Source organism: Crocuta crocuta, unplaced genomic scaffold (assembly GCF_008692635.1).
Source record: "Crocuta crocuta isolate KB4526 unplaced genomic scaffold, BGI_CrCroc_1.0 scaffold84, whole genome shotgun sequence".
Classification (NCBI taxonomy): domain Eukaryota; kingdom Metazoa; phylum Chordata; class Mammalia; order Carnivora; family Hyaenidae; genus Crocuta; species Crocuta crocuta.
The window spans coordinates 6577433-6593912 of NW_027530213.1; the positions used below are offsets into that span (position 1 = coordinate 6577433).

General features: G+C 47.4%; 1 protein-coding gene across 1 annotated transcript in view; it reads left to right on the plus strand.

Moving 5' to 3' along the window:
- Positions 1–4689, plus strand: part of ATP5PO (ATP synthase peripheral stalk subunit OSCP) — an 11283-nt gene extending 6594 nt beyond the window's left edge. The window contains 5 exon segments of the mRNA XM_077765485.1: positions 570–699; positions 1671–1783; positions 4128–4185; positions 4188–4213; positions 4508–4689. Coding sequence (XP_077621611.1) covers positions 570–699; positions 1671–1783; positions 4128–4185; positions 4188–4213; positions 4508–4621 — 441 coding nt within the window. The 3' untranslated portion in view covers positions 4622–4689.
- The last annotated feature ends 11791 nt before the right edge of the window (positions 4690–16480 follow it).

Here is a 16480-nt window from a genome sequence, read left to right on the forward strand (position 1 = left end):
GAACAAGATGAGACACAGGGTCTCTCTCCTGGTGCTGCACTCCCCGTGCGGGTCCACTCTCCCTCCCGGGCTGATGGGGCTGCTCTGGAAACCCCAGAGGGCTCTCACCGGGACTCTGTCAGAGGCAGGGCAGAATCAGGATCACTCTGATATGGAGAGTCCCCCCTCCAAGGGGATGACAGGGAGGCCTCCTTTGCTGTCAGAGCACCTTTTCAGGTTGAATATTACCCGTAGTAAATGCATCAACATAGACAGTTCATTGACTCTTGGCTACTTAGTTTTTCTGTAATCTCTCTTGAAAAGCAAAAATAAATTTAGGGAACTTTGTAAAGTGTCTTTAAATTTTTTTCAAGAAGTATCAGTATATCTTGTATAAAATCAAGATGATGTGTATTCTCAAAGGCAGAGAAAATTATTGGATTGTAAGCTTTTCTTCATACATGCTTTGAGAGTGCTAATTTAATAAAAAAATACAGGACTCATAAGAAAGTATGTAGTGGCAGCGAGGATCGTTTATGCTCTAAACAGTTGAGATTATTATTATTATTTTTTTTTTTTGGTACTTTTAGCAAATCCTGAGGGAACCCAAAATGGCCGCTTCCATTATGAATCCCTATGTAAAGCGTTCCGTGAAAGTGAAAAGCCTAAATGACATTACAGCAAAGGAGAGGTTCTCTCCCCTCACGTGCAACCTCATCAGTAAGTATTACATCTTTTCCACTGAAAATCTTGCTTCTGGAAATGTGGTCCATGGACCAGGAACATCAGCATCACCTACCTGCCTTTTGGCAGTAATCCAAGGACTTGGCAAACCTACTAACTCAACCTATTGCTTCTTAACTAGCTCCCCAATTGACCTGTTTGTGCATGAAAGTTTGAGCGCTGTCTAAAGGGTATTACCATGTAACAAAGTAATTGCAGTTACTACTTTCAACACATGGAGAAGCCCAGTAGGATTCATACCAAGGAAATGATGTTATGTAGCCAGTGCCTGTATCTCTGTCCTCAAAGATACTTGCATTCTTTTGGTACATTTGGTTTGCTTTTCCAGTCCCACAGTCAACCGGAATACAAGTTCCAAAGAACATGCATTCATGGCATCATCTCTGAATATAGATAATATGTTAATTTGGGGATTTGTAGCCAAACACTGGAATCTAACCCGAAATATGAAAATCAGGTTGCAGGCCAGGCAGGGAAATCTTTTGGAGATCTGTAAGGCCTCCCCCGACTCCTTGCTATTTTAAATGCTTATCAGTGCTGGGTTTGTTTGTTTTTTTTAAACTTTTTTTTTTTTTTTAATGTTTGTTTATTTTTGAGATAGAGACAGCACCAGTGGGGGAGGAGCAGAAAGAGAGGGAGACACAGAATCCAAGGCAGGTTCCAAGCTCCAAACTGTCAGCACAGAGCCTAATGTAGGACTTGAACCCACAGACTGCAAGATCATGACCTGAGCCGAAGTTGGACACTCAACCACTGAGCCACCTAGGCACCTCTGAATATACTCTTTAAATAACAACTTCCATCTTCTTCATTCACATACTTAAAGGACATTGAATCTAGTATCCTAAGGCCACAAACCTAAGTTTACTTTTGAGGTGAATATAATACCTCATGAATAACCTGTTTTGAGTAACTTTCATGTTTCTGAGACACCTTCACTTTCCCAGACTTGCTTGCTGAAAATGGTCGCTTGAACAACACCCCTGGAGTCGTTTCTGCCTTTTCAACCATGATGAGCGTCCACCGTGGAGAGGTTCCTTGCACGGTGACCACTGCGTCCGTAAGTGACAGCGTGTTGCTGCTCTATGTGCCGTGACATCCATGCATCACATTTTGCATAGTGAAAAGAAAAAAAACCAAAATGGGTTGAAATCCAGAAATTGGGAAAGGTGACTTGTCACTTAGGTTTGCTTCACTTCTTACATGAGCTGCCGTGACCCTGCACTTTGGAGGGGCCGGTGTGTGTGCTGTTAATGCTGCCCTTCCCGCTGACTATTCAGAAGCACGAGACTGGGCTAAAATGCGTTAGGAAGTCGTGGCTTATGTTCCTTCACAGGTTTGAGTTCTTGCCAATCCTTATTAAGTTGTCTCCTGAAACTGGAGTGTCTGATCTTTGGTGGTGGTGAACAGGAGGGGTGGGAAGGACGGGCTTTGTGGAGTGGCTGGCATGGGCTGTAATGATAGACCCCGTGTTTTGAAACCTCTGTGCTAGGTACTTTATAATGTATGATTTCATGTCGGCGTTCCACGCGAGGTAGAATTATCCTTACTTTAAAAATGAGTAAACCCAGGGGGATCAGGTTGTTTGCCCAAGATGACAAAATAGGGAATCAGGATTTGAGCCTGGTCCTCTCTCTCAGAAGTACACGTTCCTTAAGCTATGCTGCCTCCCGGAATTAATTTGTTGATGTCCTAAATATGTATTTTCTTCCTACTGTAGTTCAGTCCACATAGGAAATCATCTGTGGAGCTTAATTATCAGTAGAGGATGGTGGATTTGCTTGGAATACGCAGCACCTTCCTCATCTAGGTTAATATTTCTGGTATTAAAACGATATTCTCACTCTCTAAAAGAACACAACTTAAAGAGACATTTTGCCCCAGATAATGTATTTGCACATTTGTGGTTCAGTTGTCAGTGCCATGAAAGCACGCAGCTGGCTGAGAATCGTCACGAGTCCGGCATCCGCCTGGGCCGCTGGGCCTGCCCCAGTTTTCGGAGACCCCAGGGCCGAGATGAGACTTCACCAGGCGGGCCGTACCGTGCCCGTGGCTGAGCACTGGTATAGGGCATTCGGTGATTACAAGGACATCTTTTTTTAATTAATTTTTATTTTTTACTTCTGATTTTAAAAAAATTTTGTAATGTTTATTTTTGAGAGAGAGCGTGAGTTGGGGAGGGGCAGAGAGAGAAGTAGACACAGAATCAAGCAGGCTCCAGGCTCCAAGCTATCAGCACAGAACCCGACACAGGGCTCAGACCCATGAACTACGAGATCATGATCTGAACGGAAGTTGGACGCTTCACCAACTGAGCCGCCCAAGTGCCCCAAGGACATTATTTTTTTTAAAAGGTGCATATTTTTGTAAAAGTTTTTTTGGAACCAGACTGTTAGAACCAACAGTTTTTGATGTTGAAACCCCGGGGTAAATTAGATTCCACAGCCTAAAACAAATGATTCCTTGACTGGTGACTAAGGGCACAGACTGTAGAAATAGACAGATTTCAAATATTGCAGCAAGTGAGACCCTAACCACTCAGAAAATGGGAATAGGAGATGCTGGTCGCCCTGAGTTGTCCCGATTAAAGGGAAAGGTGGGTGTGAAATGCCAGCCACCGGCCGGTTCCTGGCACCCGCTGGGCGTCTGAGTGAGAGGGGTGCACATACTTCTGAGCTCTGTGACCTCAGGGGCCTGTCAGATGGTGTCTTGATTACACACCGATAGACTTCCACAGCAGCACCCCCAGGAGGCACTGTTAGATCTTTGCAGAGATGGCGCTCTGTCTGCTAGCTGTGGACTCTCAGGTGTGGGGGTGGGGAGAGAGGATTTGTGACAAGGAAGAGGCCTCTCCTTCGGCCTTTCACTCTCCCCTCACCAGGAGTAGGAGTTGAGGCAGAAGGAGAGAACACAGGCTGGCATCCGGGTGCTGGCCCCATCAGAGTCGAGCATGGAGCCTCGGGTCTTAGAGATGCTAGAACCCGGTCAGGCTGCAGCTTCCATCCAAGGACATAGTAGCCTCCTGCCACAGCCACAGGGCTGCCCAGGAGAGGCCTGTGCCTTCAGGCCTCAGTAACTTTGGGGGGGGGTTTCCTCCTCAGTCGTGTCTGAGTCTTGCCGCTAATACCAGGGAGCAGAGACGGGGAGGGAGTGGCATTTATGGGCATAAGTGACCCTGCCAGTGAGCTCACCAAGGTGTTCCTGTGGGATGTTGACACGCTCCCGGCACACCAGCGGTGGTGAGTGACTTGCGGTGCAGCCCCTGGAAGGGCCCAGAGACTCTGCGTGGGAGTTCACGAGGCCTGTCTGGTTGTGTGCCAGCGATATTTTCTTCCTTACCTTTACTAGGGAAAATTTCTGTTTTGCTTTATCTGCATCTAAAGGATGGTTTTGTCCTTTTTTAGCCTTTAGATGAACCCACTCTTGCTGAATTAAAAACGGTCCTGAAGAGCTTCCTAAGTAAAGCCAGGTTTTGAAACTGGAGATTAAGGTGGGTTTTAAATTATGTATGGTGTTTCCTCAGGTTCTTTGACACTGTCGAATGGCTGTACAAACTGAAAAATTAAATCAAATACTAAATTGCTTCTAATAGAAATTTTATATTCTCAATTTAAATGATTATGGATTCCATTCACAATTTGATTTCTTTTTTCTAGACGTAATACTAATATCTTACATTTACATTTGTACAGCATGTAGACTGTTCAAAGCACTTTTTCATTTTCCCATTCGATCAGTGAAATATCCATGCTTTTCCACATTTCCAACCTATTTTCTTTCCTAGACTGATCCGTCCATCATGGGTGGAATGATTGTCCGTATTGGGGAGAAATACGCTGATATGTCTACAAAGACCAAGGTTCAGAAGCTGAGCAGGGCCATGCGGGAGATTTCCTGAAAGTACTGATTTTCTGTCCGTGAAAATTCCTAAACTTGGAGCATCAATAAAATGCTTCCTGAACAGAACGTACTGTTTACTATCTTCTTTGAAGTGGAAATACAGGGACCCTTATTTTTATATCTTTCTTTCAGAATCCGCTTAGTTGAAAGGTTAAAAGGCCCATTGGTTGGAGATGTTAGTTTGTGTAGATTACGCTTAGGAATTTATGGAAGCTTGTGGCATTAGGAAGAACGGTTAACACTTACTGAGGCCTGTATGCCAGGCACTGTTAGGTCCTCCGTGTATCTTACCTCACGTCCTTGGCCTCTGAACTCAGAGCCCAGGGAGGGGCTGACCCTGCGGGAGGAGGTAAGACACCAGCAAACCAGGCCAGTTACCGCCCTGGCCTGACATCGTCAGTGCCCGTGTCCAGTCCGAGATCCTGAAAGTGGGCCTCCCAGTCCCCGGGACCTGGCAGCTGCCCCTCGCTGTCCGGCTTCATGCTTCTTTAAAATAATTTTTTTTAATGTTTTTTTATTTTGAGAGAGAGCGAGCGCTTGAGCAGGGGAGAGGCAGAGAGAGAGGGAGACACAGAATCTGAAGCAGGCTCCAGGCTCAGCTGTTAGCACAGAGCCCGACACGGGGCTAGAATTCACGAGCCGTGAGATCATGACACTCAACTGAGAGCCACCCAGACGCCCCATGTCCTGCTTCGTGCTTCTTAAGCTTCCACAGCGTGTGGACCAACGCCTGTTGCTGTGCCCCAAGGTCCAGCGTCAGCCAGGTGAGTTGGGTGTGTTTAAGGTCCTGCAAACAGGGCCAGCTTGTGCCCATCTGATCATTCTAACAAGGACTCAAGTCCTGTACATCTTGTTTTAAACCCAAAGTGATCCGTCTTCTATCCTGCCCTTCATACTCTATTAAATATAAAGGCAGGGGGCGTCTGGGTGGCTTAGTCGGTTAAGCGTCCGACTTTCGCTTAGGTCATGATCTCGCGATTTGTGGGTTCGCGCCCCGCGTCGGGCTCTGTGCTGACTGCCAGCTCAGAGGCTGGAGCCTGTTTCAGTCTGAGACTCCCTCTCTCTCTGACCCTCCCCTGCTCATGCTGTCTCTCTCTCTCCTAGAAATAAAACATTAAAAAAAAAAAAGGCAGTAATGCTCTCTGTAAAGGCTTTCAAACAGATTCTGGCTAAAAAGCAGTCTTCATTCTGGAATCTACTGGAAGAACACCGTTAATCTAACAAGCATCCATTCCCTCCATCCCCCTGGGGGCAGAGGTCCAGATCAGAGCTGCACACTCAGCAGCGGGCAGCAGAAGAGCCGTCCCGACCCCTGTGAATGTCCTCACAACCGAGGAATGGCCAGGGGCTTCGGCCCGGGTAGGAAATCCGGGTGTTCTGCCCCTTGGTCCTGATGATTGTCCAAGGCCTTTCCAGCCAAGCAGCAGTCAGGCAGCGGAGTCCTGTTTCCACAGGCTGGGCCCGGACAAAAGGCAGGAACACTTCTGCTCCTCTGATCATAATAATTGGCCTGAAAGGGTTGCGTGAAGGGGTTTCTGCGAGACGTACCTGTTCTGTGTGCGCTTTGGGCTGTGAAGTACATCCGGACGGACTGGAACCTTGAGAGTCCCTGGTACAGGCCAGGCACAGCAATATTCACCACACCAATACCACCAGAAAGTTCCATAAATAAGGGGACGTGACATCATCTACAGCGAGGTTCATGATGTGACTTTGGCTCCTCTGCACCCTGGAACAGTAGCCTGGCGGTTAGGAATGTGTCTTGGAACCCCCCCCCCCTTGGCGGTTAGGAACGTGTGCAAGCATGCTCTGCTGCTTCCCACCTACAGGGCACCCCGCCTCCCCCAAGCCTGGCTTTCCTCCCCTGTAGACGGAAGCGATCGCGCCCACCTCCAGAGTAGCTGCAAGAGAAGCAAGACCACAAAGAGCTTAGTACAGGGAGGCAGAGGTGTAAAGATGGCAGTAAACATTAATTACAGGCTCCATGACCTGCAACTTCCTGGGTCATCTGACCCCAAGGTGTGATTAAACACAGCACCCACCTGATACCTGGTCACATGGCAAAGTCCACCCGGTACTGCCTGCAGAAATCTCGGGTCCTCAGGGTTTGTCCAGCACTGCTGGTCCCCAAGAGGTTATTAGGATGACCGGTGCTCCATTGGTCCTAGTAAAATACACTGAGCCTGACATAACCCCTGCCCACCCAAGCAGGATGCTGCTTTTGAGGCCACTTCATATATCTTGATGCTTTATAACCACCCTGCGCTACAGGTGGAGCAGATATCACCTGAGGAAAGATACTGAGCGGTCCTAGGGCTTGCCCAGTGCCCCATGCTTGACCAGCTGTTGGCCCGGTCACTGAGCCCTGCCTGCAGCCCGCCCCACACCGCACTAGACAGCACCCCACACCTGAGTCACCCTAAAACCACAAGCTCCTAAGACACGTGACAGCTGATGGACAGCTGTCTCCATCTTTGGGAGAAGGGCACCTGGGTGGCTCACTCGGTTAAGTGTCCAACTCTTGATTTTGGCTCAAGTCATGATCTCACAGTCGTGAGATCAAGCCCTGCATCAGGCTCCACACTAAATATATATATATATATATATGAACCATAATACTGCCCAAATCCTTCAGAGCAAACCCAATGAGCAACCTTCCTGTTGGCTGAGCACATGGAATCCAGGGAGATGATGAAATGCTTCAAATACTGCCTTTTATCAGCACCAGATCATCCATGGGTTACTCTCCCCACAGATCTGTGTACAGTGGTTTTCAGACAAGGGGAAAATTTTAAAGCAACCTAAAGATGTAACTATTTGGATTGATTAAATAAATTAGGATACATTTAGACAATGAGATACTACACAGTCCTTAAAAATCAAGTTGTAGGGGTGGCGCCCAGGCAGCTCAGTTGGCTAAGCATCTGACTCTCATGAATCATGAGATTGATCCCCCATGTCAGACTGTGCTAACAGCATGGAGCCTGCTTGGGATTCTCTCCTCTCTCTGTCCCTCTCCCACTCAGGCTCGCTGTCTCTCTCTCTCTCTCAAAATAAGTAAACTTTAAAAAATTGAGTTGTGGAAGCATATATAGCTGATTTAAAAGAAAGCAATCGGGGCACCTGGGTGGCTCAGTTGGTTAAGCATCCGACTTCGGCTCAGGTCATGATCTCACGGTTCATGGGTTCGAGCCCTGTGTTGGGCTCTGTGCTGACAGCTAGCTCCGAACCTGGAGGCTGCTTCAGATTCTGTATCTCCCTCTGTCTCTGACCCTTCCCTGCTCACATTGTATCTCTCTCTCTCTCAGAAATAAAAAAACATTAAAAAAAATTTTTTTCAAAGCAATCAACAAACTGTAAGTGAAAAGGTTTATATAAATTCTGTAATTGAACATTGCCATGCATAAGTGCTCAGTGTATATTAGCTATTAAGTAATATAACAACATCTAACATACACACAGCAAGAAAATACAGGAATAATGAGCATCAAAATGTTAACATTTATTTTTGTGTGGAAGGGTATCTCCACTAATTGATTTTATTTCCTTGGTATTTTTCTGTGCTTGCTGAATTTTCTGCATTAACAAATATTACTTCTATAATTAGAAAAAATATGCTAGAATAAAATATTTCCTACCAAATTTGGTTAAATAGGTACGTACACAACAGTGATTCCTTCCACCCTCTGAGCTGTGCAACGGAGACCTGGTTGATCTCAGAGACAACTAGGTATAGTTTGAAAAAGTTATTATTTTCTTGGTTTATAATGACATTTATTTTTTAAACTTCAAATGTCTTCAGAGACAACTAGGTATAGTTTGAAAAAGTTATTATTTTCTTGGTTTATAATGACATTTATTTTTTAAACTTCAAATAATAACCAAGAAAAGCATAGGATTTCTATGTTTACCAAAAATGGGACCTGATGGTTTAAAAACAGGGCAAAGACACTATTTTATTGCGAAAATGTTTTTTAAGGTCCTGTAACAATTCAACTAAGGTTCAAGCCAACCCAAGAACTTTAATGTTTATCATTTGGGGAGGAGGGGTGGGCAGAGAGAGAGGAAGACACAGAATCCAAAGCAGGCTTTGGGCTCTGAGCTGTGTGCAGAGTCTGACACAGGGCTCGAACTCACAACCCGCGAGATCATGAGCTGAGCTGAAGTCAGACACGTAACCAACTGAGCCACCCAGGTGCCCTGCAGTCCAAGAACTTTAACGCACTGGTTCACATTCAGAGAAAGCAGTGATAAAATAGGGAGGAATTTTGCCTTAAAACCGGATTAGAAAAAAACGCTATAAACCATCCCCGAAAATTCAAGTAACAGTAAAATTCAGTGTTGGGTTTGCTAATGGCGCCCAGAGTAAGGACTCAAGGTTGTGAACACACACAGTTGTCTGTGTTGGAAGCTTCGCGGGAAGCCGGAGCAATCCTCAGAATGTCCTGGTAAAACAGGCTTGGCTCACCCCTCATACCCCTGGCATTTCTGCTGCCACCACACAGAACTGCGCAAGTTCTCCAAAGGAGTCGGTACCTGGAGGTGCATTTCTACCTGGAAGCAACGTTTGTCTGCAGAAAGTGTGGGTGAGGTTCTTGGTTTGGTCTGCTTCGTTTTCCCTCCGCACGTACAGCCTCCCCCGTGGGAGAAGGAAGCACAGGAAGAGAAGCCACTGGCCAGCCTCTCTGGTTCCTGCCTGCTCAGCAGGGGGTGGGGGCCCAGAAAGAACCCGCAACGATCCACCGGAGCAGGGCTGGCTTTCTCATTTTATTCACGAACCATGTGAATTTAAACCATACAGGTCAATATGAACAAAGAACTGTTTCGAAGAGATTGTTCTCTTTAGGGTCGAGATACACAGGGATAGCAATCTGTACTGATGTCACTACTGGTTTAAGAAAAAACAAATCAGTTACCATAATCTGAATCAGTAAAATTTAACATTTCATACATAATAAGGTGCCAAAGAAACACTCAAACAGGAGAACTAACCTCAGCTTCGTTTAAACAAACAAACAAAGCAACCTAATGTCTTGGCCCTGCTTCGTCAAACCTTAGACAAATACATAATTCTACAATTGGTAATAGAGTCTAATAATTTTTAGAGCTCCAGTGATATTACATATCAGACAATATAGTCTCCCTTTTATGGAAAATTAAACAGTACCATTATTTGGCAACAGAAGTATATTACAGTCAACAGGACATCCATGGCGGGGGTGAGGGGCGGCTGAGTCTCACTCCCCGGGAAGTGTTGTGAGGGAAGCAATATGCCACCAGCACGGTGGCCCGTTTGTCACTAGAAACGCACTAGGGACTTTTGTCAGTCTGATACATTCTTTTTCAAACAGGTAAAGGCTAACTGGAGTGGCCTGCAGGCACTGCTGGGCAGGACCCCCATGCTCTGCCTTTTCCTGTCCCCAAGGTTTGCAGAACTAGGGCCCAAGGAGCAGTTGACTGGCTGACTCGTCCCCACTCACAGCCCTATTGCCATCCCAGCCAAGAGGGCACGGCGCTAAGAAAGGTCAACACCTATGCTGGGTGGATGGACCAGAGCTGGTCCAGTTCTGACGGGCTGGCCTGAGATGCACCCCCCCCGCCCCCCCCCACCAGGCTGAGCTTGAACAAAGAGATCTCTGAACGGCTCCATCTTTGGGAAGAAAGTCAGTACATCCCCAGGGACAGTTCCTCAAGGTGATTTGCAGATTCCTTGTATGCCTCAACAGATTCCAGGAAGCTTCCAGAAATCACAGCTTCCCACCCTGGAAGTCTAGGGAGTCCCTTGGACTCCAGTGTTCACCAACCTCAGAAAGGAAGGGACTTACCAGAAAGGGACTTCCCCTGCTGGTTAGCGGCATCAAGAAGACACAGCTAACTGTTGAAAGAAATGTTGGAAACCCGGCGCTCACACTCCCCACAAGTCCCTGCGAGCCATCGGCCCTACACTCTCCACGGCCGTGACCCCCGCGCAGTGCCCTGTCTTACCAGCAACTATTTGCTCTGTGGCGTCACCTCCAGTCTGTTAGGGGAGGCTGGCCCCCCAGCATGCCACCTCCTGAAATGACTTCCAAATGCATCTCCCAGGGGGATTAGACGTGGCGTTTCATGGGCTTTTGTATTCCATCTTCCCCTAGGTGGACTGCAGGGACATTTCTGGTGGCAAGTCTGTGCCTTAGAAGCACCTTGGACTTCTGCCTCTTTTCTGGGAAGGGGAAGAGGAGGAAGGCGCCCTGTCCCTGGGACACCGGCATCTCGGGAGGCCGCTCTGCCCTGCCTGTTTTGCGTGCCCAGAAGCTCCAAACTTCATTCTTCAACCCACCCAGCTATGCAACAGGTAAAGGTGATGAAGGTGCCCCAGGAAATTGCATTGACAATGCCAACATCAAAGCGATGTTCCGAATCCATCCAGAAAGAGAACTGCAAAAGGGTGANTAGAAGGATGTTTGGTTCAGTCTTGAATTCCTGATCAATCTTCCAGAACTCATGGAGGCCCCTGTGGCACATGGGTCTGATAGGAAACAGGCTCTCAATACTCCCGTCCTTCCTGACACAACCACCTTCCAGAATGTTACCTGTTCAAATCAGTTTTTAATGAAACACCAAGGTCCCGTCCGAGATCATGGCTACAGGATAGGTTTCGTTTTTTCATACCACACATTTCAGTTAAACTAATCATAGTCTCTGCCCCCAAAATGACTGCTTTGAATTTCTAACATATGCAACTCAGATTTTCTTTTTAATATAAGAAATTTAGTTGGGCTGACCCCAAGTAATCTGATTAAGTATTTTCTACTCCTGGAATAGGTTTTTAATTTTTTTTCTATACTTTTATGCACTTAAATTAGATTCCTAAAATACTCTCATATACATACAGAAAAATAATCTCTCGATGACAAATCACATTTTACAATAACAAGTTAAATATTTTGACTACAGAATCTGTGTTAGTTTACACAATATTGACCAGCATAGCCGCTTACATACCGTATGTACAGTTAGTCACGGACATTCCCGTTAACACGCAGCAGAGATTTCATGACAGACCTTTCAAAGAGCATAACTTTTTCACTGTATGTATTGGAATTCTGCATTTTTCTTAGCTGGAAACTGTATAAAATGCAGAAAACCAGATGCCAAGAGCTGATTATCATACACAGGACATTTTTTTGTCGTTGTAGATTTCTCATCTATATACATGTATTTACACATATGTTGATGTGAGGATACAAAGCTAATGTAGCTAAGGCAGTACAACATGAATTATATGATTGCCAACTTCTCTGTAGGCGGGGCTATGAAAAGTGGAAGGGAGGGGACCAGGAGGGGACAGACTTCTGCCAGCTGGGTCTCCGCAGACAACATCTGAAGCTGGCTTCACAGTTCAAAGACACTTGGGCTATTGATGGTGCACGTTTCAAACGCATGTGTAAAAATAAATAGTACCAAAGATCTTGCCAGAATATCTACTTTCTGATACCGTGACCACTTAGCGGATGACACTTTAAGGATGCTGATTGGTAGAACGTGCATCGAAATGTTCATTCGCGAAAATTAATGCAGACACAATGTTAATTACTCTATAAAACGCTATCTGAACTTTCAGTAGTTTGGAAGGTCGCATTACAGGTAGAAACAAAGCTCTCCTTTGCTATTTCATTCAAAGTGATGCAGTCGTGTCCACACAAGATGAATCTGCAACGTCTGTGCAACTTTCTGTCAACATTTTTACCTAGCAAGCTTTATGACCCCAGGCAGAATTGGGAAACAGAAAGGATGATTTCTCAGNAATGTTCTGGACGTGCCGCCCAGTGCAGGAAGAGGAAAGAAGACGTTGCTTTGTGAAAGAAGCCACAGCGAGCAAGCGCACTGCACAGCAGGATGGTAAATTCCAGGCTCACCTGATAAAGCCTGAGGCTGCTCACACCCTGGGCGCTCTCCTCTCTCCTGACCTCACCCTTCCCCAAAGCCATCCGTGGGATCCCCCAGGGAGAGCTGAGCTGGGAAGCCCCGAGTCCCAGAGGCGGAGCCCAGGGAAGGGCCACGCACACTTCCCCTAGTCTCCTTCTCCTGTTTCTCGGACGGTCCCCTGAAGGCAGAGGGAAGGGGAGAGTGGCCCCCCGCTGCTGACTAAGGACCAAAGGGAAGGGTTTTATTTCAAATTACTGGGTTAGAGGCTCAAAGGCCTGGGCGCCTGTGGCACGCCCTGGACGAGCTGAGAGAAGGGCAGATGACTCCCTCTCTGGCCCTGGGGCACATCTGTCACCTAGGGGGGGTGGGTTCTTGTACCCTCTGATTAGTCTAGACCATTTGTGCTGCTATGAAATAAAAGCAGACATTTTGAAAAGTATTCTCAGCTCAGCTCTCCGCTCCCCCCTCCCCCCCGGGACACTTTACAAAGTAAGAAGACGGACAATGAAGCCCCACCTGCTTCAAGAACCAAGTGAACACACAGCGTGCGCAGGGCCGGCTTCACACGTGTGTGATCCGCAGGGTCACATGGGACCACGTGCTTACGAAGGCCACGCTTGGCTCAGTTCTCTGCTGTCACCACCTCAAAATTCTTAATACTTTTCAACAAGGGGCCCCAAATCTTCATTCTGTACCGGATCCTGAGTGCGACTATGGTAGGGTCAGGACAACCTGTTTCTGTGGGTGCACACACACACGCACACACCACACACGGGTCACGTGCACACTTGCACAGCATGTGTATCACACACACCACACATATCACACACACCACGCACACTGTCACACACACCATACACATTCACACACACTGTACACGCTCATACTCTCACATCACATCAGACACAGTCACATTCATACTCATACTCTCACATACCACACACACACCACACATATTGTCACAGACCACATACACCCACACATACTCTCACACACACACCACACATACTGTTACACACACTCATACTCTCATAACACCACACACATTCACACACTATATACACTAGTATTCTCATACACACCATACACATTTACACACCACACACGGTCACACTCACACACACCACAGACCACACACTGACACACACTCACACTCTCACAGACACACCATACACATTCACACACACACACACCACACATTCTCCCACAACACCACATACGCACTCACAGGTCCGCACACACACCACACACTCTCACAACACCCAACACACACTCACAGGCTCGCACACACCCCACACAATGAGTCTCTGCGTCCCCCCACCAGTTCTTTACATCTGAAATTCTGGAAGTCCTAGGCTCCCAGTACAGACTCTGTCACCCTGTCCCAGTAGAGAGGACCTGACTCCCAGAACCCTGGTGGGAGAGGGCGCCTCCTCCGGTGGGGACAGGAGGGGACAGTGGGGGACACCTCCAACTTACACCTGAGACCCCGGGGGGCTGACTCTCTGGGCCTTTCGCAGAGCAGATGCAGAAAAGGTGGGAAGGCTGAAGCCCCCGAACAGCCTCACAGCCCGCGGGCCGGCCCGGGATTCCCACGGGAGCACCCTCCCCGGGGCCGCCCGAGGTGGAGCCAGCGCCCCCCTCCCCCTCCAGCCGCCCGCGGGACCGCACGTTTCCAGCGGGGAGATCGCCCCCTGGCGGCCACAGCGGGAAGGAAGGCAACCGGGCCGTGCCCATCACCACACCGCTTTCTCTGGTTCCTGATCCCTCTGTGCCCTAGGTCCCCGCCCTTTTCAGACAGAGACGCGGGAGGAAATAAGAGATTTGAGTCTAAGAGGAGAAATGCAGAGGGACAGGGTTTTAGAAACACAGCCACGCAGGAATGTTATTCTTTTAAATGATAAACGTATAAAACCAGTGTTCCTAGAAGAAAGGTCCTTATTCCTACCGCTGCATGGTAAGAAACCCTGGTGACTGCTTACTGAGTCTCAGGAAATATCAGAGAAACACTCGATGTTTTTCAAGATTGACCAAATGAGCCCACTTCTGAATGCAGTTTTACCTGGTGGGCTTTGAATACTAAAATAGTCACACTATGCAGGTGATATTAACAATATAGGCTGGTATAGAAAGTAGAACAGAATCCAGCCAAAAACAATTCACACAGGGGCACCTGGGGGGCTCAGTCGGTTAAGCATCCAACTCTTGATTTCAACTCAGGTCATGATCTCACAGTTCGTGGGTTCAAGCCCCATGTCTGCTTGGGATTCTTTGTTTCTGTCTTTTCTCTCTCTCTGCTCCTCCCCCATGCCCTCTCTCTGTCTCTGTCTCTGTCTCTCTCTTTCAAAAATAAATAAACATTAAAAAAATTTTTCACACCAACCTGACATACGGTAGGGACAAATTTACCCTGAAACACCACAACCACATACAGTGTCCAAAAACTTACTCTACTATGTGTGTGCTATCTGGTTCTCCAAGCCCAGAGTAATGAGGGTTTCTCTTAATGGACAAACTGCTCTGCGTGTCACTGACACAGTTATTTAGAGGTGGAGATGAGCTTTTACAGGCATCAGGTGGTATTTAAATAACCCAAAGTCAGATCTACAATTAGACCATGAAAGCCACAGAGGCAGGCCCTTCCTTTCTAGCTCGCAGTCCCTAAGATGGTGGCCTGGCACAGGATGGGACTCCCAGAATGAACTGTTAGCCTTACTGATTGTGTTACTAAGAGATCACAGCCCAGAGATAAGACTTTCCAACGTGTTGGCATCTAGGTTTTAATGCTCCCAGGATAGAGCCATTAGAGGTTTCTATCCTTCACATGGAGTAAGATTCCCATGCTTATCAGGAACAGATTCTGGCTCCTACAGATATCAGGTGATGTGCCTCTGCTGAGCCTGATGACCTACAAACACATCCTGGATCTGAAACAGCACAAGGTGAGGAAATGGGAGTTCTAGAACTTTCCTTCCCTTTAGCCCAAATAAACGGCTGTTTTCCAAGCACGGCTGTTTTCCAAGCACGATAGACATGCCAACTCGATTTCTACATATTAAGCCCCCACAGAACACGGCTCAGGGCACTGCCAGCAGAGTCTTGGCTGCTGACCTGGGCTATTCCTGGCAGGAGGGGGAAGGCCTGCAGGCATTTCAACACCTCCGGGTACAAAGAGAAGGAGGTGTTACCTTCTAGGGGAAGGAGGTGTTACCTTCACCAAATGCCTCATAGGGCAGCTCAGACCACAGCATGGGAGGCTTCATCTTGTCCCCGGTTTCTGGTACCACCCATTACACTTTTTACCCAGTAGAACTTGGGCTCCTATACCGGAAAGCAAAGGAGGAGCAGCCAGGACCGACTGTTTTCCTCACCTCACCTTCTGGCACCAGAGGCTCTAAACGTGTGGAGCAAGTCCTTCTGGAGTAAGCAGGCCCTTTGCTAACCTCACGCTCACCTCAAGTCTGAAAGGGCCCTGCTACGTCTGAAGTAGGCAGGTGTCCGTTTCAAAGTGCTCGTGTCTGTGTGAAGCTCATCTCCAGCCTCCAAAGAGAAGGCGGTCAAAAGGAAAGGAGAGGAGAAGGGAGGGGAGGGGAGGAAGCATGTGAAATACAATTAAAACCTACTAGCTATTTCCAGTAGAAAGCCTTAAAATTGTTACATGCAGAAACAAATTTTCTTCTTACGAATCAAAAAGTCCTACCAACCAGAACAAGCTATTTGGAGCAGAGATGGAGAAGTCTTTTTCTCCTCATACAAAGTATCGGCAAACTCTAAAATATACCCCCGAATCTCCACCTTTCTAATAAAACCAGAAGCACCTCATCCACTCCCCCTCGTTCTCCAACTCCAGAGATTCTAGAATGATCCCACTCCGTGTGGTCACAGGAGCCAGCTCCTGGAGAGAGAGCCCACCTGCCTCGTCTCGGACAGCAGGCAACCATCTTTCCCT